The sequence below is a fragment of the Papaver somniferum genome, chromosome 2, assembly GCF_003573695.1.
Source record: "Papaver somniferum cultivar HN1 chromosome 2, ASM357369v1, whole genome shotgun sequence".
NCBI classification, from domain to species: domain Eukaryota; kingdom Viridiplantae; phylum Streptophyta; class Magnoliopsida; order Ranunculales; family Papaveraceae; genus Papaver; species Papaver somniferum.
Window position 1 is genome coordinate 149,172,867 of NC_039359.1, and position 22,806 is coordinate 149,195,672.

Below are 22,806 nucleotides of genomic sequence, written 5' to 3' on the forward strand. Positions count from 1 at the left end.
GTTTTCGCAACATCAAACGAACTGAGTTTTGTTGAAGCTATTTCCATGGCTTTCTTCTAATTCCGTCTTTCTTTCTTTCTAGAGAGATTCTGGTGTCTTCTCCTTTTTTGTTTTTAAAGAAAATCATTCAGTCACATCTCTCACCTACTCTTTTTATTTCCATGTCATGCCTCATGAGCAAAGAAGCAGAAAGTAGTTAGGCTTGGAATTGACAATTTTGTAAGTTTCTAATTATTTGGCCAAAGTGGTCGGCACAGGAACATTAATGGAAGAGTCAGTGAATCATGAAAGTACTGAAGTTAGATTTTACAAATTATCCATAAGAGCAATATTCTTTTCATTAATTTTTTTTAGTGGCAAACAGCGTATCAAATTATGAAAAAAAAAATTTAATCGAACGAGACTAAATTCAGCTTTACTTTAACCCCCTCATTAGGCATCCAGTCTTCAAGGGCTCCTTTGCTGTTTCTTCGCAAATGTTTCTGCAACCAGCAACGGGAAAGCAATTGTTGCATCGCAGTGTACCTGCATCGGAAAATACAGTAAAGGGAAGGGTGTTGAGAATCACATATATTTCATATATCAATCAACCAGTATGAAAAACAATCTGTAGCTCCAATATAAAGTCAATCTGTAGCTTGACATGCCAGAATTCAACACTTGGTAAACAGTTTTAAAAGCTAGAAACCCTTCGGAATGCAGGTCTTAAAATTTGTTAATGAGCACATATGAACCCAGGAACCCGACAAACTATAAGGGACCTTGTACCAAATGTTTAACGGAACTAGGACATAAATAAGACAGGGACGCCTGGTTCGCAACATAATAAGTTTCGTTTTTATCAAGACCAAACACACATTGAGTCAGGAGGAACAGTGAGAATTCTAGCACACGATGATTTACGGGGCAAGCATTCAAACATTTTACCAACAGAAGTGGTCTGAAATGCAACAATGAGAAATTTATCTGACATACTGATTATTCAGGACACGAGCATTCAAAGGTTCATATGTCAAGAAATAGACAAGGATAGAAGCTTACTTTGACAGTCTTAGCAGACCCTCGTATTTTCCCCCATGATACAGCCTCGTCAGGACGAGCTCCAGAATCACTCCCATCAAACTCCTGAGCCGTATTGATAAAAACAGCATAATCAGCACCGTTTCGCATCATATTTGCATTGCAGATGTGATGCTTTGGAATACCTCCTCCAAGAATTATCATGCCTGTTTTCCTAGGCTTTGCATGTACGGCTTCCCCATTCATGGCCCTTATATCTATCAAATGGAGGAAAATTGGTGATAACTAAATAATGGAAGTAACCAATACCGAAAAGAAAACTAGATATTACCTATCAATCTATAAAATGAACAAAAATTTAAAAGTGATGTTGAACACTAAAAGTAGCAAATGGTCAGGACCAAAACAAAGAATGAGCCTGCTAGATAGATTACCTTGCACAACATCAATAATCAAACCAGGTTTATGGAATGAATGGAAGTATAGCATATCCCCAAGTGAACCATCTGTCAAGCCTGGGCAGAATACTGGTACGTTGTTCTGGTAATAGACAAAAAGAAATCAATATATTGTTCTGCATTTTCAAGTGAAATACTGAACATACTTTTTTCATGACACTCTTAGATCCAGAAATATACAAAGAGTGTATCAGTACAAAGTGAATTTGTAGGGGGAAATCCCCCAATTTTGTTACGTCGTTGAAGTGTCTATCTGTAGGTACCAAAATCGTGCAATAACACCCATTTATTTTCAATTAAAAGGCTAACTGAGAAAATAAACGGACCACCACACCAAGAGTACTACAAGAACTAACAGTAAGATGATATCAATCTCTACAGATGTGATTTTTCTAATGACCTTACGTGTACTACTAACTATGTTTGGAATAGTAGCTAACATTCCCTTGCATCATTTAAATTTATTTCTAGATTTTCATACTTCAGAAGGTGCTTCTCTAGTGAGGAAAACCAACTGGTTATTTTCCGAGTTTACCATAACTAAAGATGATCAGGTAAATGAGCTAAAATGATAACTACATATAAATATCATTTTGATACCTATATTGATACCTATATATTTTGTATACAGTTAGACGTTTAAGCTGATTTCTTTTTTGAGTGTTTCCAGAAACTTGTTAAATAAAAGCATTCAACAAAAGCGAAAGCTAAAAGAGAAGCATCTGGTGTTGGAACAAGAAAATGATGCCTCTCTCTTAAAGACGGCAAATAACTCACGCTATCCAGAATACTTGGTTGATCATTTACCTTGTACGCCCAGTAAAGATATGAGCTTGGATTGTTTATCTCTTTCCCAAGACGAGCAATCAGCTTTGATGGCGTCCAAAGTATATTCTGTGGGTAAAACCAAAATCCATATAAGATTAAGTAACAAGGGTTAATATTGAACGAATGTGCATTCAATAAAGCGTTGGAGCAGAGGGCTCTCTATAATATTTACGGATACATATTTTATAATCACCAACTTACAGTACAGTGTAACAGTGGTCATCTTTTTCATTTTAAGTAAAAGAAAGATATACGAAACAAATTAAGAAACAATATGCCTCCCTGATTTGAAGCTGCATAATTTGAATCACCTTTGTATAGCATGCATAAATTCACAGTACAGCTTTTGTGGTAGTAGCATAACTTGGTTAATAAAAAATTCAATGTTAGAATGGAACATATACATATTCCAGACCTTTATCTTTCAGTTAACAGAACTGTATTAGGCAAACCCACTATGAAACAGAAAGGTCGTCTGAAACAAAGAGAGAACAACTACCTACCGCTATGGAACTCATTGCAATTCCAAGGATCCATTTAAACAAACAAATTCTAAGAGAGAACCAGATGCTTTTTAAAAAACGTTTCGCTTCACGCTTTAATACGCGCTTTTTTACGCTTTGCTAAAAAAACGCCCCAATACTCGCGCTTTGCTATTAGGTTTAATATGTCAGTTTTTTTCCCCGGCTTTAGAGCCCAATAACAGGCCTTAGACGTCTTTTTTTAGCCTTTTTCCAGCTTTATATGATATTTTAAGACCCTAAAAACTATATTCTTTATCTCGTTCAGCCGTTTCTTCTTCCTCTTCCTTTCTTCTGTGATCTTCTATTCTTCTTGAATACTTTAGTCATGTCTGGCCAAGCTATAAAGTGTACCGAAAAGGATACAGCATGGAAGTATGGTACTCATGTTAACTTCTTAGTTTTTCATCTAGATTCACAAGTATTATTAATTTATATCTTTAGTGAAGCAGCGCTTCACTTACGCTTTCCGGCAGCGCTTTACGCTTTGCTAGGTTAGCGTATCGCTTAACGATTTCGCTTTTTAAAACACTGGCGAAAAACTCAACAATCAGGATGAGTAATGACTGTCAATAGGAAAAAAACAGCTTATGGGTACAGAACCATACCTAAGCACTTATCACAGGTATAGCAGTGGTGTCTTTTACAATTGGAGTAGAAGAAAGACATAAGGAACAAATTAAGAAAGACTGCCTCCCTAATTTGATATTGTATAACTTGCACCGCCTTTGGATAGCATGCACGAATTCATAGTAAAACTATTGTGATAGCAACATAACTCGGTAGACTAAAATTTAATGTTAGCTGGGATACCTACATATTTCAGTACTTTATCTTTCAATTAAAAGAACTGTATTAAGCAAAACAGGAGGCTCCTCTGAACCGAAGCAAGAACAGTTATGCTTTAGAACTCATTCCTATTCAAAGAATCCATTTTAACAAACAAATTCTAAGATAAATCTGATGGGAAGAACTCAACAATCAGGAAGAATGACGATTGTTTATCTTAAAAACGGTGTGTTAGCATAGAACCTAGCCTCAGCAATTATCAATGGTAGAAATGTGTTTTAAAGAAATTTTTGTACAAACATGTATGTGATGCCTTCTGTTAAAAGGCAATACGTTGCTTTAAAACACATATCCACCCGTGATAATTTCTGAGGTATGATTACACGACATAAATTAATATTAAAATCAGGTATATTCAATTAAAGCATTGGAGGTTAGGGGCCTTCTTACCTTTTCATTGTTTCCTAAGGAAATTCAACTGATATACATTTCATACTAAAAAAATGTATAGTAGAGTAACTTGAATAAGGAACGAATTTAAAAAGAGTATGCCATCCTTGATCTGGAGTACCGTAACTTCCATAGCCTCTGTATAGCATGCATATATACACAGTACAAATTTTGTGATATCCACATATTCTAGTCTTTTATCTTTCAATCAAAAGAACTACATTAGGGAAACCCACTATATAATATATGAAAGAAGACAAAATCCTCTAAACCACAGCGAGAACTAACCACGGCGAGAACTACCCACAGATTCAAAACTCATTCCTATTCCAAGAAAACAATTTTAACATAAAAATTCTAAGAGGAACCAAATAGAAAAAAGAACTCAACAATTACGAGCAATAGAGAAAAAACAGTGTGAGAGCATAGAACCGTGTACCTCGGCAATCTGCTCATCCAGCATTTTGTCTAAAATTGGAATTATCCAGTCCTCAAATTTGCAGTAGTTGTCATTAGGCACCAACAAGTTCCCAATACGATTCAACCCTTTCGACCTCAACATAGCTCCATCTAACGAAAAATCACCTTTATAAGTATGCGCAAGACATTTAATAAGATCCTCTTCTATCCCACCAGTTGTAGTAACAATCACATCAACCTGCAATCACATTACAAAAATCAATTCCATCGCAAATAAAAACTCTAAATAAAACTCAAATTACTAAGAACAAACATTCAGTTGTGAATTGCTTACCATGTTATGTTCTGCAAGATACCGAATCATCTCTCGAACGCCAGACGAAACAAGATTAGACGTAAATCCTAAAAAGACTTTACATCTTACAGATTGTCTGTAACTCAATTCTTTCTCTTCCTCACTACAATCTTCCCCTTCCACCAATGGTTCATCAGATAGTCTCCAATCTAACTACATTCTCAATTAAAACAAACAAAAATTGAAAAAATAAGTCTTCAAACAATAAAAAAAAAAAAAAAAAAAAAAAAAAAAAAGGGTTTTACAAGAAAGCAAAAGATTGTGTTTACCATATCGTTAACAACTTCAATTGCTTCACCAAGATTAGTAGCTTGAAAACCAGTAGTAATCATTGATCTAATCATCTCTGAATAATCAACACCTTGATTAAAATCGTAACCTTGGATAACCCTAGAGTTTCCTTCTAATGTTTCTGAATCTCTCATTACAGTTGAACGAATTGAAGCTAGGGTATCATCTGCTGCTGCTTCTCCTGCTTCACTTATCATTCTACAACTACAGCAAGAGTGAGAAAAAAAGAGATTGATGGTATTCTTAAAAAAGGAAGTGGCAGAAAACTAGGGTTTCTGAGGAGTGAAGTATCCTTCTTCTGAGCTCTCACTGTAAAACCCTAGGGCATCTTTTTTTTCTTTTTGGTGAGAGCCCCTTTTCTTGGATTCCTTTGCTTTTTCCCTTTCTTCCTTTTTCTCGTGAAAATGCTTGGAACTAAAGGTGTAAGTGAAGTGTGACATAAACATAGTGACGTTTTAGCTTGTACAAATTTCTACAGCTTATTTGAGAACTCTGTTTTTGGAGTCCAAAAGTTCCGTGTTTTTTTTTTTTTGTTTTTTTTTATCTGTTTCAAGATTTCCGGATCTTTATTGGGTTTTAACTTGATATGATGTTCTTGACAGGCAATGGAAATTACTGGAATCAAATGGAGAAGCAGGTTTTGTCCACTCCAATTGAGGAGCAGGTTATATGGCTCTTCCGACGTTCCATGAATTTGATCTGGAAAACACAGAGTAGTGCAAAGAAAAGAAAGACCAGTGATACTGTTTTGGATTTCATGGAAGGATTTAGGCAGAGGAAACAAGACAACCCTCTCAAGAAAGAAATAACGCTTCTGAAGTTGAAAAAACTGAAAATGACGAACTTCTAGATTGTAATGTTGCATATGCCAATGTTGATATTGCGGAAGAACTCTATCGAATAAGAAAAGCTTCGGAAGTCAAAGAAGTTCATGTTGCATATACTGATAATCATAGTGAAAGAAGGTTGCAAGTATAGCACTGCCTCCTCACTGGTTTTCCTAAGAAGAAAAGGTCAGTGCCTGCTGATGAGACTACTAGTAGTACTGGGCATCAACATAGGGTAGACAAGAATAAACTCAAATGGATGTTACAAAATCGATGTCTTACAAAGATGATGAATAACAAGATCTCCGGAAACATCAAAAACAAAAGAGGAAGCATCAGAACAAGGAAAGAAGAAGAGCATTAGGCGGCGCAACCCTCTGTATGGTTAAATGAAAAGCAGCTGCTAAGTAAAGTGATACACTAGCATTATCTACAGCTTTGCTAGAGTTTTTGACACACCTGCAGAGAGGGAGAAATGTTTGGTTTTGAAGGGCAGCAGTAATGAAACAATCAGAGTAAGAAAACCAAGTCACTGTTACAGTTGTTGATCCAGAAGGTGAGACATCCGAAATGAAGTTGTGTATTTCAAAAACACAAACGGAACGCTGAAGCAACAGTATGCCAAGGATTTAATGAACCAACAAAATTTAAAGGGTTCCGAGTGTTCTGACCAAACTATGTTTATCCAACGAAAATTATACATAAGAGAAGAACCACTTATGCTAGTTAACTACCGATACAATTCTCAAACAAACACCAGAAAATTAAACACTCGAAGAAAAAAAAATATTGATGAAGATCAATAAACCATCCTTACCTTTTCACTTTTATCAGCAACTATCATCATTAACTTCTAGTAACTGGATAACCGATTCCCCGTTTTCACAAGGAAAAATATCAAGGAGAAAGTCCATCACTTTACGCATGTCGGTAATGATGCAACTTGTATAAGAATACTTTCCCAGCTGCATTGCCCACAGCCATAAAACCTCCACCAGGACTAAAGTCCAGACAGCGAGGAAAATGTAAGGGCCTATTTGCAGGAGGCCAGTTCGAGAAAACAGTATAACTAGGAATGTGAACGAGTTTTAAGCTGTTCTTCTGCATGCTAGAACATATAGCCAATATCTGTGAATCATGGTTGAACTTCAGGAAATCAACTTTCGTAGTCAGATTCTCTACAGTTTTGACAGGTTTTCTCTTCCCCCCTAGGAACTCGCTTTTATTGTAAATATTCACTATCCCACTATCTGAACCAGCGGCAAACAAGGATCCATTTGGCGATGTAGAAAGGGAATGTCCAGTCATGCAACCTTCATCTACAGCTTTGTGGATGCAAGTCCTTGTTCTCAAATCCCAATGGTAGATATGCCCGTCACCCCCAGAGCTCAACAATTGGCGTCCACCATCAGCGAAAGCTAGAGATCGTGCAGTCCCGTTCATCTTCATTGTGCCAATAAGCTCTTTAGTTTTGGTCGAGACCAACAAGATATGACCTTCACTACCCACAAAAGCAATTGTACTAGAATCAGGAGAAACCTCAAATACTTCCAAACTCTTCTCCTCCCGACCAGTTAAGGGCCCTATCTTATCAACCTTTGCTTTCTCTAAATCAAAGCTGTAAAAGAACTTTCTTCTTCCTGCAGCAATAACCTGGGATCCGTCTGGTAAGAAAGAAGCCTTTCGGATAGGAAGATCCTCAAGGAACATGCTCTGTATCTTGGTGTTCCGTTTCCCATCAATCTGGAAAAACCTCAGCCTACGATCCAACCCAGCAGAGAGTAGCAACTGTCCATTTCTATGGAACTGGACTGAATTTATTGGACCATTAGACGGGTCCTCAGCATTTGCATCCACCAGTCTCGAGAATTCAAGAAGCCCAGGTAAGAGCTTCACCCCATGGTTAACAACAATATCTTCATTTGTTCTTAGCAAATCATAACTACCATCTGCAGACTCGTTATCTGAATCAGATCCATCTCCAGACCTGGGACCAACTTCAGCCCAACCCGGGGTTGGATTCAACTTAAGATGATGATCTCTCAACCTTCCTACATAATCTGAAGCCAAAATTGAAGTCTCCTCTTCACCTTTCCTTAATTTCCTCAATCTGTTCAACTTAGCTATATCCACAGTTATCTTACTCTCATCTTCATCAACCCATGCGGGTTTTCGACCCTTCAATTCTATTTCATCACCGCTTTCCTCGTCAGATTCTACATCTTCATCACTGTTCATTCCCTTCATTCCAGATCTATCTGTAATGAACAAAGCTTCTTCTTCAGTTTTGTCTTCCTCTTCCTTTCCAAACACAACGGGTGAATAAAGGTTCCCAAACAAGAAGCTCTCCAACCTCTTCATTTCCTTCTCCTGTTTAACATGAAATTCCTTTTCCTTTTCATTTACCTCTTTCTTTCTCTTTTTACTCTTTAACCCAGCATCGGAATCCTTTGAGGCCTCGGTTTCTTCATCACTTACTTGAACCATAGGTTCATCAGTCTCATCTCTTGCAACTTTGACGCGCTTCTTCGCACCGAGTGCATTTTGAGAAATCAAACTCATTATCTGCAAACATACAAATAATCCACTATCAAGCACAATTATAAACAAAATTCACCGATGAGAATACAATAGGAAATGCATTACAAAATTCACCTGTGGCTAAACACCATTATACCTAGATTAATAACATGCTCTGCTAAATATCCCACACACTTTTTAAAATTCGTTCTGGAACAACCCTCGAAATTACCCCTAAAGAAATTATTACGGACATATGCCCGATTGGCATTTGTATACTAATAAACCTTGAAGAGCTTATTGCAAAAGAGTACATGTCAAAAGAACTTTAAGAACAGATGAAAGTTAACCTCTTTCTTATTTTCTTTTGGTTCAACTGGATATATCAATAAAAAGCAATAACAAAGGAATAAACAATTTTACTGATCAGACTTCTACACCCCATTCCCTCGCTACTACATAATTGGGAAAAATCAAAAGACGAAAAGCTGAAGAATTAAAGCCCTCTCACGAAAACCACCAAAATGTTGAAAGACCAGTTATGCTCTTTCTGAATGTCTAATACCTGAAAAGTTTATCCACGAGAGTTAAACTCCTAGCAAGTTTACAGGTTCAGCAAGCCACGGAGAAATATAAAAAGGAAACACAAATATGTCGCAAGCAAAGCATGTCATAAACCAAAATAAGAGGGTATTAGTTATTAGTACACAGTCACCACATTTCGAACTAGATATCCTCCCTCTTCAAGCAAACTCTAATCACCATCAGTACAATTCAAGGTTCTTCTTTCATGTAAAAGCTTCTACCATATTGTTATTCCAGAATATATCCGCAATCGATCACACTATATGCTTGGAACATGTCCGCAACAACTGTCAGACATAAATATACGAATATATATGGCTGTACATGGCGCATATATAAATATATCACTAGTTATACACTAGTTATACACATCAAAGTATAAAACTAAGACGATTAAACTAGTTAAGGTCAGACATACCAAAAATCTCCAAGCAAACAAAATGTGATTCTCACAAAACTCCCTGTAGATGTTCACTCGCTGGTTAGACACGCTTAAGTTCAGTACTTAACAAGTAATATTTCAATGACATTCGCAAGTTATCAACTCTCCATGTTCAATTCATTAGATCATTATTTCACATAACTAGTATGCAACCAAATAAAGCAGCTTCAGCTACTTAAAACAAAAATGTTTTCTATCTTTCCTGGAAGGAACTGTGAGCTCTTCTATCATAGAACCATTTAATCCACACAACAGGGCTCCTTTTTAACGATCAACAAGCATATTATATAGATAATTGTGGGGCATACAGGGACAGAATACGAAAGAAGAACGAAGATCTCTGCCACATTAGGAAATCAACACAATTTTTCCTATCACACTCTACTAACAGTTAGGAAATCAACACAATATTTCCTATCACACTCTACTAACAGTTTAGCTAGTACTCGCCTAAAATTCCACTTAGACAATCATATACTATGAATATATACTTATATTCAGTACCTAACTAGCACTATTCCAAAGAGAACCATGATATTTCCACTACCCTTAACCATCACTTCTCATTCATCAAGCCATGTACACAATTTGTAGACAACCTAGCTAATAACTAGTAACTAATCAAATAAGCAAGAATCGCAGCAATAGAAATACCAAAATACCCAGATTTACTTATATTTTCTGTGTGTGATGATGACAACATGTACTACTATGTTTCACCTCTGGAGCAATAAGTGAGTTGTGTATCTCTGAATCAAGTGATAATGCCAAGAACGATTCTATACACTGCAAGTGGTTTAAACAAGTAATAACTGCAACAATTTAGATAAAATGCAAGCCATGAACGTACCAGAACTCACCAGATATACTGCAACACCCTAAACCCGACCAAACAACTGACAACCAGCTAAAAATACTAATATGTTATCTACACAACAATAGACCAATATTTTCCAAGATATAAGTCGATTTCACAAAATTTCATTCCATTAGTTCCGTAAATGCCAGTAAAGAAAGTAATACCCACTGAAGTTACAAGTTACAGTGTCATCATACATGGCAGCCAAACAAAAACTTTCGCATACCACTAACGACTACTAAACTATTCTTAGAAAATTGGTCACAACTCAAAAAGTCATTCTCCTCATTAGTCATTGTACAACAAATCAGCTCCTTACAATAATTAGAAAGATTGTGACGATTTCATGTCAATTTAAAGGTCTTATAAGTGACAACACCACTATCAGCAGAATACTAAGACCAAATGAGTTAATTATGTGTTTGCAGTTTTGCATGTAGTGATAGGCTAAATGACAAAGTGTTTCTGTTAGCAATTCATCACAACTATATTTAGGTAAGACCAGTCTTATTTATAACAAATTGATCGGTCTCACCCCTACTTAAACTCCAGTCTTAGGTAGAACTTTCACCAACCAAAAAATTAAAATAAGGTGAAGTGAATTCATAGATCAAAACCTATTAGGCTATTACATAAATATTGATTCACTTCAATCTCATCTGGACATATATACTTTAAGCTACACTACAAGGCAACACGGAACACACAATACGAGGTCCATAGGTTGAATCATAGTATCCACAAAAGATTGTTATTTCACAGCTAATCTTTTACACACTTAAAAAAATATTGAAATTCCAAATCTCAAACTTTTATCTTTTAATGGAGATTACCATTTTCAGTTTCCATAATAACAAAAAAAGATGAAACTTTTTCAACTAACCCATACGAAATTAACAATGAGAACATAAAACTCTGAAATTGAAGCTACAAACGGAGTAACTAATAACGATATGGACTATAAAAATTAGGGTTTAAAATAGAAAACGGCGATTAAAGAAAGAGAGAAAGAGCTAACCTGATAATCACGGAGGCGAGAGAAGCGAAACCCTTTGTGCAGAAGATGAAGAAGGGGGAAAAGGGCTGCTTTACTGTTTCTAGGGTTTAAGGAGAGTGAATATTGTGGATACAACAGACAGCAGAATGAAAAAGGCGGAGGAAGAAGTGTTAGCCTGTTAGGGATGGGGGAAAGAAATTGTTAGGGGTTTAGAGACTGTTTGTTCGGGAACAACCTGGTTATGGTTATGGGCTACATTCATTAGGTTAAAGGAGGAGTCGAGTCAGCTGACATATACCCCTCGCTAGCAAATGAAGTCTTGTGTGGTGGTGTTGATTGCCATGGTAGCTGAAGTTCTATGTGCTTTAAACACGTCTCTTCATGTTAAGTGTCATCTCAAATTGTATTTCACTCACTGGTTACTAGTGAGAACCCTGTGCTGTATGAATTGGGGCACAACCTAGACAAAAATGAAAAAAAAAAAAAAAAAAATGAAATTATCACTTTTCCTGAAACAGAGTGAATATTACACAGCACAAGTGGAAAAAAAATGCTTAGAATCTGTGAGTTTTGACTAATTTTTTTGTTTTATTTTCAGATGAAAGAATATTATTATATCAAGAAGATGAATTACAAGTAGAATTCTTTCTGGTACATTAGAGCCTTTAAATGAATCGAAACTGGTCACACAAGAAATCCTGTAATTGACTTCTCCTTGCTTCTCTTGCTGATCCGTCTGAAATCATGCCGGTTGATCTGGGAATAGAGACATTGTGTATTTGGCTGTCCCAAGAAGCAGCGGCTTTGTCATTCCTTTTTCCTCAATCCGGGTGTTGTATCGACTCGTTAGTAGCCCCAACTGGTTGCTTGCAGTCGTTGTAGATACATACAGAACCTATGTTGTGTCTCTAGTTTTGAGATGCATAATACTGAGGAGCCAATTCAGGTAACCACAGCGGATCGATTCTAGTTATGTTGCGGATGTAATTGTGATTTGTTCGAATCAGTTCATTATATACTATACATTCTGGTTTTGCCCGGAATAACACAGAAGAGGGATGGATCTGAACAGTTTGACTACTTGCCAAAGCCCTGTTACATAATTAAAAGTCAGACGAGATTGTATCACAGAGAAAGACAATGACGACACTGAACAAGCAACACCAAGATGGTGCCAAAAGAACAAATACTAAACTCAGATTATAATTATATTCATGAATTATAGAATAGAAACTTAAAATAATAGGTAGATTCTAACCTGTATGACCCATCATGCTGCTTCAGAGCTGCATTAAGGAAAAAAGAAGCAGCAAGACATCTTCGAAATTGTAACATGTCATCTCCACATGAAGAAATATGCAGACCCATCTGTTCAACGTGTCCTCGAATTTGACTGAAAAAAATGCAGAAAAAAATTATAAGCAATGATCACAAGGGAAAAATAGTCGCACCTCTGCGATTTTATCCAATTAAGAATGGCCAGAGATAATTAGAACTGACACGGATTAATCAAAATTCCAACAAAGAGAGGAGCCAGTGACTAACCTATGAATGTCTCTGGCATGTTTAAGGGAACGACTATTGATAAAGTTGTCTCTGCACCACTTGTTGAGGGTTTTTTCAGCTTTCTTCTCTTTACTGCCTGCCAATCTGCTCTTCTCCAAGCACTCAGCAGAAGCACGATATACACTCACCAAGGTGAGATGGTCCCCATCTACACTAGTAAAACACTTTCGTGCATCTCGTGCCTAACCAAAAAGGGAGGAAAAGAAAAAACCATGTGAGTTAAGATACCCATATCCACCGAAAAATAATGCTTTCACGAAAAGAAAAAAAATAACATGTTTTCATAGTTATTAAGAGTGTGTTAATGGTGCAGATGACTGAAAACCCAAACACTGAAGGCACTCTTCAGTTGCCTTCTAATGATGAAGCTAATTTTGTTTCAACCTATGTTGTAAAAGGCGGCGCCAAAGGCGCACTAAGCGCAGGCCTAGCGCCTAGCAGAAAAGGCGCCCAAGGCGCCAAGAAATGCCCATTTCTGCAATTGTCTATTTTTTCCGCGACGCCTGCAATTGTCTATTTTTTCCGCGACGCCTAGGCACGCCTCGCCTTGCCTAGCGCCTTATACAACATAGGTTTCAACACACAAAATCGTATTATCGTAATAGTTAATACCGCTTGTTCTCTTTCAATATATATTCATGAATACATCCATAAAGTCAAAGTATTATTATAAACATGGACTCGGTTTTCTGTAGCTAAACTCAAGATTCGGTATCATGTCACATGTGATTGAATGTAGCAACCAAGAATATAGGAATCAGATACTCATTTACTTAGTGTAGTTGAGGACACGGAACTACTTATTGTGAACATGTGGTGAATAACCTCGAAACACAAATGGAATGACTTCCAGATTTTTAAGCTTTTTTCTCAGAGTTTAGTTTAAATGTTCTGGTTTCTGTGCAACTAACATTCAACCAAACAGAGAATTCGAAGCTTGGTACTATATTATTAGAACTCTTCATTTCCATCCGTCACAATCTCACAAGATCCTACAAAATATCTATTGCCAATTTTTAAATAACGGTTTTTATTTGAACAGTACGTTGCATTTGCTTTATTATTTTTGCACCTCTGCTTACACTATCAGAATCTCAAACCACATTCAGGAACACGCGCATTGAGAAATGAACTATATACAACATCAATTTATTGTAATTATTACTGAATAAGTTTATAGGTTATCTTTTGGCATTTATAGGTTTTGGTCCAATATACCTCTTTTAATTTTTTTTACTTTCAAATTTCTATTAATCAATATATTTCCTAAGTGCAGGTCGCCTAAATTCCCTAACATGAGAACACAAACAGCAACATTTCTCTAGATAAACAGCAACAATTCTCTAGATTGTAAAATATATATGCAGATGGATGGGTACCTCTTGCATCTTGTCACGAGGAGTATAAAACATGGACTCCACTGAAAGCATTGAAACAGCTATCAACATTTCCTCCAAGCACCTAAATTCGCTTGCAACAATGAGAGCTTTAGAATAAATAGGGTCCAAAGGCAACCGAGCCATTTGACTCCCAACCGGATCAGAAAGTTTATAATCATCTGTCAGAGCCCCTAGCAACAACAACTGCTCCAAAGAGTTCGCAATGGCCGTCCTGCCCGATTTGTAACAAACCCGAAAGTACCATTAGTAACCAAATCCAGAAGATTGATTACGAGCATTAGCAAACAAACTATCACAAATTTCAGTAAAAACATTTTAGATCTCTCAAGACGTGGGACAGTTAAAGTAAGGAAGAATCATTCAGCAATAGAGAAGGCATGATTGTTGTTCACCTGGATGGCTTTTCCATGAAATCAAACCCCATAATATCATCAACACCTAAAGCCTTGAGCTGTAGTATAACATTAGACAGGTTGCACCGCTTAATCTCAGGCGTAGTTGAATCAGCAAGTTTAGCAAACTCGCTTTCTTGATATAACCTAAAGCATTTCCCCGGTCCTTCACGCCCTGCACGACCACTGCATTAAGGATATAGTCATACAAATATCCAACTGTTCGTTTGCATCAGGTCAGGATCAATATGCTCAAGCAAACACTAGTCAATGTGAAAACATTTAACTGCAGGAATAGTCAATACAAAATGCCTCTGCAATGAGAAAAGAGAGTAACTGATGAATGATTGACTAATTTCTTATGAAAGGAATGAAAGCTTATATACACATACAAAAAGCTCGTTAACTGGTAAAATATAGTACTCAGGGCAAAGCACAACAGAGTAAGTGCTCCTTTTTTATTTTAATGTCGCATATAGACCCAGACAAAACAATTAACCTAACTAACAAACAAATTTTCTGAGGTGAGATGATGGACCTAACTTACAAATAAATTTTCTGAGGTGAGATGATGGCACTCTAAACAAATAATTTCGGTTATCTCCAGAAAAATGCCGCTCATCACCCTAAATTACGCATTGTTCCGCAAAATTACCCACATAGAGAAACGTCCTATACAACATGCTTCTTCCATAAAACACGTGCACTGCAAGTGCACCATTACGAAATAAGCTAGATATAAAACCATTTTTATGCAAGATTGCTCAAAAGGTTGTGTGTGCCTAACACATGAGCACAAAAGAGCCACCACCACGAATTTTAAAATAAAGTCTTTCTGTAGCAGATATCATGTACGTCGACCCTACCAGGTCAAACATGCCATAGGATTTCCCCATACATAAGCTAAAAGGTAAAGTTTTCCATTCTAATTTCAGAGCATCACTATGTAACTGGGTTATTTTCATTAAATACGTGTGGCCCATTCAATGGATGCCTTCCCACAACTCTATATCCATATTTTGTATTGGTTTCCCACATTTAACTGTTTATTGATTGATCTACCCAGCTTTTTTTATGATGCACATTTCACAAACTGAACATCATTGAGAACCCCATTCTGTCTCCAGAAAGCAAACACACTGAGCATTACTAAGCTATCAAATTTTTAAAACCATGTCTAATAATTTTTTGACACACTTAAGCTGGATAGGAAGTCAATCCATCAAATCAGAGTCCATAAATGAGACAAAAATTGTTACAAGGCAATTACCTCCTTTGAAGAGCCTGTGCTTTCGATATAGGAGTAATAATTAGTGACTCCATCCCTGTGCGATGGTTGTAAGAACGCGCTTTAACTAATCCTGGATCAATAACATACTTGATTCCAGGAATTGTCACTGATGTCTCAGCAATATTTGTTGCCAATATGACCTGCGTAGATTTTTGAACAAGGGAGCCACATGCATTAGCTCAAAACTTCAGACAATGCGGTCATACACAATGCAGAAGAAAGCAAATTACCTTTTGAAACCCAGGCGGAGCTGTCTGGAAAACTAGCATTTGTTTTTCTGACGGAAGAGATGAAAATATTGGTACAACTTTTAGAGTTTGGCTGGTTTTAGGTAATTTTTGCACTCTCTCTTGGATAAGTTTTTCCACCGATTCTATTTCTTCTTGCCCCGTAAGAAATACAAGTATATCACCGGGACCCTCGCTCATATGAATCTAACATAGAAGAATATTGCTCCATCAAGAAACCACGTTATCAACACAATTATCAATAACCTCTACTTCTGAAAATAAAAGCTTGAACCAAGCTTCAATAGGTTGTGTTTGACTGAAGCATTAATTAGTGACCAAATCAAAAAGGTCGGGGAGAGCGACCCAAGTTAAAAAAATGTGAGCTACACAGTCGAATAGAAAAAACTGGAAGTGAAAAACGTCAATATCAAACTTAAAATGGTGAACTTCAAACCAGACCAGAGAATAATGAATTTCTATACCAAGTGCTGTGTTTGTGTTGTCTTTTCTCTGTTTGTTTTGAATAGTTGACATAATTGGAAAGGTGGGGATAACTAATATTCAGGAGTCTAGACTAAGAAGGCAAGAAACAGTAGAAAAGGAGAGTGCGAGCTTCTCATCAAGTTAGCCAGATCTTAAATAGAATTCCACATGAAAGATCAACTTAATGACATCAAAATATTGGAATAAAAATCTTAGATACTGGACAAGAAGAAATTGAGCAAGGAGTTATAGTGTCCATTAAATACCTGAAAGATAGTAATCAATGCTGCATCTACATAATCTGGCTCAGCATTATGAGTGTAGAGTATATCTACCGGGTACTGTCTCCCTTGAATGTGAACAGCTCTTGCTCCCCCAAAATACTCAGAGAAACCTCTTGCATCTAAACTAGCAGACATAATGATCAATTTAAGTGGTGAAATTTTTGAGCCCTCGCACGGTTTCAGGGAAACACGATTCTGCACGTTATTTTCTTCCTTAAGTGTGACACCGTTGGTATCCTTTCTGCGTTCCAGTGACCTTGCTTTTTGTACATCTTTTAACAAGCCTAATAGCACATCAGTATGAACAGTTCTCTCATGAGCCTCATCGACAACGACAACAGAATACCTAGAAAGAAGCGGATCCAGCAGTGCTTCCCTGTAAGTGTTTCAAAATGAGATTAGTACACTGAGAAGCCCAGAAATTTGATGTCAAGATTAACCAAAGAAGCATGTGTGGTGGTCAGGCTTCATCCTGGAGAGGATTAGTTGAATTTTCCCAGGTATGTCAGTTTTACAACAAAAAGGTAAATATAAGAAGCCCAGAAATTTGAACATGTCGACAGACTTAAAGACAATGCGATGGTTTCTGCAGAACTTGCTCAGAAGAACTCAGACTTCATCTTAGAGACTAAAGAACATTAGTTGAGTTCTCCAGGAGACCCGGTATGTCACTTTGACAACAGCAAAAAAAGGAAAAATATAAGAAGCCCACAAATTTCATTAGAAAAGACTTGGAGCCAGTGCAACTGACAGCATAGTTTCTACAGAAAAACCTGCTTGTGAGTTGTTATATAAGGAAAATCCATAACATGACAATTTGAAGTTAGGATACACAGACATTAGTATCTAACAACTTTTGCCGCGTCGTTTGTTGTTTATGTATTCTTGTGCTTACCTTAACAGTAATCCATCAGTCAAGTATTTAATCCTCGTCGAGGCAGATGTTGTATCATCAAATCTAATGGAATACCCAACCTTCTGGCCCAACTCCACATCACACTCCTCCGCCACACGTTTCGCAACAGTGACAGCCGCAACACGCCGTGGTTGAGTGATCCCAATTACTTTACCATCACGACAGAATCCCCCGTTACATAAAAACTGTGGTAACTCTGAAAGGAAACATAGTTCGTGTCAGTAAAATTATGCTCAATTGAGAGACACAAAAAGCACCAGAATACATATGCAAAGAAAACTGGCAAAAGGATTCCATATATACGACAAGACATTTCACATACAATGTTTCATTAGACTGAATATGTAATGTAAGGTTTCCCAAAAGAAAGGGGTTATAAGGACCAAACAACTAGGACAGACTAATTAGAAACAAATTGCACAAAAAGCTTAGGATTTTTCAGGTTTAAAAGGTAATTTTTACGCAGACAGATTTCAGATTTGTAAACTGCTGATGCTGTCCAGAAATTGCCAGAGCTGAGTAAAATGCAGTTATGTTCGAGATAGAATAAATTCTTCTTGATCTGAACTCTCCACTGAACCAACACCTATTGATCCTTGAGACTGATAAATCCATCTACCAGTCTATCAATCTAGCTAATAATGAACTTAGTCAATTCAGAGTCTACTATTGCCAATACTCAGACAGAAAAATATTCTTACATGTATTTATCTAATTATATTATAAAGTACAAACACGGAATCACAACATGACCTTTTCCATCATTTACACATTATACAATGCTTCCATAAATGATGTTAGACCTCCAGCAAGCTACAATTTTTAGCTCTCCAAATCCTCGATTTAAGCAAATCCCATTAAAACAATGCAAATGATAATTATCATTACTCAAAAAATAATAACAGACTTACGAGTTGTTTTCCCACTACCAGTTTCCCCAACAATGATCAGTATATCATGCTTTCTCACTTCTTCCAGAAGTCGCTTCTCAACTAAAAAAATTAAAAAAAAAAATGATGATTAATTGAATCCGAGTAACACACTCTTGTAAGCTGATTTTAACGTATAATATACCTGAAGCAATAGGTAATGATTTCCTCTGTTGCGATATAATTTGCCTCCTGAAAACAGCAGAAATAATAATTAAAAAAAAAAAAATCACTGAGACTACCAAATTCGAATCAAAAAGTGGAATACCGCATATTCTGAGGAAGATTTCCGTTACTATGTGAGTGATTATTTTTCCATTTAGGTGTTCCTTCTGAATTCTTCGGTACTTCAGTCGCCATGATAAACCCTAGTTTGTTGTTTTTGAAAAATTCCCTCTTTCCTTTTTCTGCAAAAACCCCTAAATTTTAGACAGTTAAGTATTACAAGGCGATGATATGGTACTTCAGCAACTGTGTGCTTCGTGAATGTAGCCTAGTAATGAACGGACTAAATAATCCTGTACCATAACCTGTAAGATTTGTAGATTTTTTTAATCCGCACGTCTTTGTTATGTCCCGTAACCACAAGTATCAATATGATATGCTACTCCCCTTAGTCTATGCTTTACTCTTTCGTTAAATATAACGTTTAAGTATTAATGTCTTTTCGTTAGATACCAATCAATGTAAATCAATACCGGTATCACTTGTTTACTCCATATATTTCTCCCCCTTGTTGTCACAAAATGACAAAGGTACGAGCAAATAAAGGACAAACTAAAAGGATCTTACAAATCTCACAAGACTTGCAACCTATAGAGTTAAGCACGAGGATTCCACACACCATTTCTGATAACCAGTATCAAAACTGAAACTACAAAGTAATTTTGTTTTGATATGTTACCAAGGAAACAATTGCCCGAAGCAATTTTCCCTAATAGTTTAGCAAACCAAAAATCAACTCAGCACCTTAGTTCCTTTGTTAAACTGATTGTACAAATACAATCGCTTGTTCGATAAGACCAAAATAAAGATAATTTTATTTTTCTCATCAGGTTCTAATTATCCATATAACTTAGACCTTTCACTTTTAAACAAGACAAGTACTAGGTTAGTTAACTAGCATTTCTTGTTAAGGCATTCGATTAGACTTGAATAACCGAAACCTCCACTTTGATAAGTCTAACTAAGATCAGAATTAACTTAGTTTCTCTTATCCAAAATCGAATTGGACTAAACAATTCATCCCGAAAACCTTTTCTTTTGTTAAGCCATAAACAATTCATACAAACCGAATAAAACAACTTGCATAATTATTTACCTCAACCGGAAGCAATTGAAACAACATAGACATTAAAGCACCGCAATTGCACCGAAATTTTGTAAGCCTAAACGATTGATACCAAACAATAAAGCAAGATAACAATAGTTTTTCTTAACCGGAAACAATTGAATCACACACACATCCATACACAAATAATGGAATAAAACATCAATTGTACCGAAATTTTGTTAAGCAAAAGAAATAAATATACTCAATAAAATTGTGCTTTTCGTAAACAGGAAAACGATTAACTAACAAAGTCGTAACCTCAAATTCCGCATCCTCTTCTCCAATATGCTTGCGTCTTCTTTCCAGGGAGAATTGATACTGAAATATCATTATGTTGTCATCCTTATGCAAGACAAAAAGAATAACAACAACTAACCTTTACCAGAGAAAGGTTGAAACCGGTTTTAACTATTGCAAGCAAAAGTTGAAACCTCGAAACACATATTCTTTTATGCTAAACCAAACGATTCAACATATTATGACTTTCCACATATTGTTTCAATCAGAACCCCTCATGATCCTCGTATAAAGCCTACCAACATGGGCTAGAACTTAATCCTGCTAAACCAAAAAGTCACCAAAACCATAAGGGTTCACATCATATGAGATCGAATATCAAGGTCATGAAAACCGAAATCAAACATCCCATAAACATACATAGCAATAAGATAAAGCATTCAAGTACAGGCTATGTAAACGAAAAACTATCATAAGAAAAATTATAAATCAAATAATTTTATTCATAATAATATAATTTTATTCATAATATACCTAATACAATCATTGAGAGAAATCAAAAATTGATGTCTATTATTCTGGATTAAGTATTACAACATATAACTTAATCTCTAGTGGTGCTCTTGTTGTTCACTGAGGTTTCTTCAATGTTCAAACTTTTGAAGCATGTCTCAAGAGACTTTTCTGCAACCACTTCTTGTTTCTCGAGATCATTAATTTGAAGCATCAAGTCTCCAAGTCACTTTTCATCTCTTTTATTTTAACATTTTGTTCACCCCGATCTTGAACCAAAGTAAAGAGATTTCCCACGAGTTCTTCAAACCCATGCATAACTTCACCCATACCATCTGTGGGAAACCACTCGGTAAGATCTGAATCATTGAGACAAAAAAGACATGACTCTTCTTAAGATTGATCAGAGTTAGGATCAGAACCGATTCTTGAGACAATCTTCCTGATCCTTCGTTTTGAGACAAAACCTTGACAATTTCTCACCTTTCGTGCTTCCCTTTTATTACTCCTTGTAACACTGCGAGTTATAGGAGACATACTTTCAAAAAGTTTTACTAAGGGAAGGTAATATACCTAAGAGAAGATTTTTCTTATTTTGATAAGAATATATGTATATCAGGTTTTTTAGAAAAACATGGTTTCCGAAACTTCACGACATATTTTCGAACTTCTCTTTTATTGAAGGAATATATTCTCTAAATGTATATTATTACTGAAAATAGAAGCTACCATAGACCTGTGCCCTTGATTTTATGTGCTTTTCCCATCCAATAAATGAGCACGGAAGAGGATAAGAGTGCACAGTATTGATACAACTAAGTTGTATCGGGGTAAGCATTTTCTAGCGTACAACGAGCATCGTGAACATAGTTCATGTTTCTCCTTGGGTTTCTGCCCAAAACATTTCCTCCCAGAATAATGATCTTTTCTAACTCTAGAGATATGATCATGTGTAGAAGATGTACTGATGTGAGAATTTTAAGAGATCGATAAATCTCTCTTAATTCTATCAATGAGATTTTCATAAGATTCTCTCATTCTAAGGATTTCCTTATGGTGCACATCAGTGTGATTATCTGAAACAATTATCGGAAATTCCTGATTGTTTCCTTTGGCAGCGATTCTCTCTTTCCCTTTCTTCTGGAATCGTTCTTCATCAAACACAAGAATTTTTTCGATATGGGTGAGGAAGAACCTTTTCCAGAATCGATTATCAACTCTTTCCTCTGATTCTTTTGAGTTGATCTTATCGGGTAGTGGTATAATCTGTCTTTCTACTGAGGAATGATCTTTCATTTTTTAAGACAAGAAACTTCTTTCAATATTCTTACCACTGTATTTTGAAGAAGTATAAGTTTCCTGTCAAGTGATTGAAAGTTGTATTCCTTAAGATTACTTACACGGAATCGGTTCAAAGTTTCCTTTGGACAAAATTTCGTTTGATCATCAGTGGATATAGAAGATGGTTTTTTATCCTCTTCTGACTTGAGGTAGTTAGACAAACTACCATCATCTTGATCTATTTCAGATGTGACTAAACCGATTTTATCACAATTTGTAAAAGTCGAGCAAGGACTTTTAGTTTCCTCAACATCAGAAGAAATCACAACAACATCATTAGTCAGAGTCATAGGACGTGCCTCTTTTTCTTGAGTAAGAGATTTACCAAGAGCTTCTAATTTGACAATGAGATCCATATTCTCTATGGCTAAAATATTCAGTTGAATGTCTTTATCTCTGATCTCCTGTTTAAGAAGATTTGACTATGTATTTAATATCAGAAATTTAGAAGATGGAGATTGTATAGGCTTTAGGAGTTTTACCAACTCTTTATCAACATCCTCCTTTCCATCAGAGAATGACATAGATG

At 36.2% G+C, this 22,806-nt stretch overlaps 3 protein-coding genes across 8 annotated transcripts; all 3 read right to left on the minus strand.

The window, feature by feature from the left end:
* Window positions 1-278: 278 nt before the first annotated feature.
* On the minus strand, window positions 279-5,528 carry LOC113349422 (deoxyhypusine synthase-like). Its single transcript, XM_026593401.1, has 7 exons — window positions 5,111-5,528; window positions 4,821-4,994; window positions 4,506-4,724; window positions 2,286-2,372; window positions 1,455-1,560; window positions 1,042-1,277; window positions 279-525 (listed from the first exon to the last, which is right to left on the minus strand). The coding sequence occupies exons 1-7, from the start codon at window positions 5,327-5,329 to the stop codon at window positions 448-450; spliced, it is 1,119 nt and encodes a 372-aa protein (XP_026449186.1). The 5' UTR covers window positions 5,330-5,528; the 3' UTR covers window positions 279-447.
* Window positions 5,529-6,516: 988 nt separating this feature from the next.
* LOC113349421 (U3 small nucleolar RNA-associated protein 18 homolog) lies at window positions 6,517-11,568 on the minus strand. 6 transcript variants are annotated; one of them, XM_026593397.1, is made up of 3 exons: window positions 11,384-11,568; window positions 8,903-9,044; window positions 6,517-8,524 (listed from the first exon to the last, which is right to left on the minus strand). In XM_026593397.1, the coding sequence occupies exon 3, from the start codon at window positions 8,519-8,521 to the stop codon at window positions 6,878-6,880; it is 1,644 nt and encodes a 547-aa protein (XP_026449182.1). In that variant the 5' UTR covers window positions 8,522-8,524; window positions 8,903-9,044; window positions 11,384-11,568; the 3' UTR covers window positions 6,517-6,877. The 6 variants fall into 6 exon arrangements, with proteins under 6 accessions (XP_026449182.1, XP_026449181.1, XP_026449180.1 ...); XM_026593396.1 differs by lacking the exon at window positions 8,903-9,044 and adding an exon at window positions 9,483-9,525; XM_026593395.1 differs by lacking the exon at window positions 8,903-9,044.
* A 362-nt stretch (window positions 11,569-11,930) lies between these two features.
* On the minus strand, window positions 11,931-19,275 carry LOC113349420 (pre-mRNA-splicing factor ATP-dependent RNA helicase DEAH10-like). Its single transcript, XM_026593394.1, has 12 exons — window positions 19,122-19,275; window positions 18,999-19,045; window positions 18,836-18,916; window positions 17,904-18,120; window positions 16,991-17,384; window positions 16,242-16,445; window positions 15,991-16,151; window positions 14,721-14,906; window positions 14,308-14,539; window positions 12,908-13,110; window positions 12,621-12,755; window positions 11,931-12,454 (listed from the first exon to the last, which is right to left on the minus strand). The coding sequence occupies exons 1-12, from the start codon at window positions 19,211-19,213 to the stop codon at window positions 12,271-12,273; spliced, it is 2,136 nt and encodes a 711-aa protein (XP_026449179.1). The 5' UTR covers window positions 19,214-19,275; the 3' UTR covers window positions 11,931-12,270.
* Window positions 19,276-22,806: the final 3,531 nt, after the last annotated feature.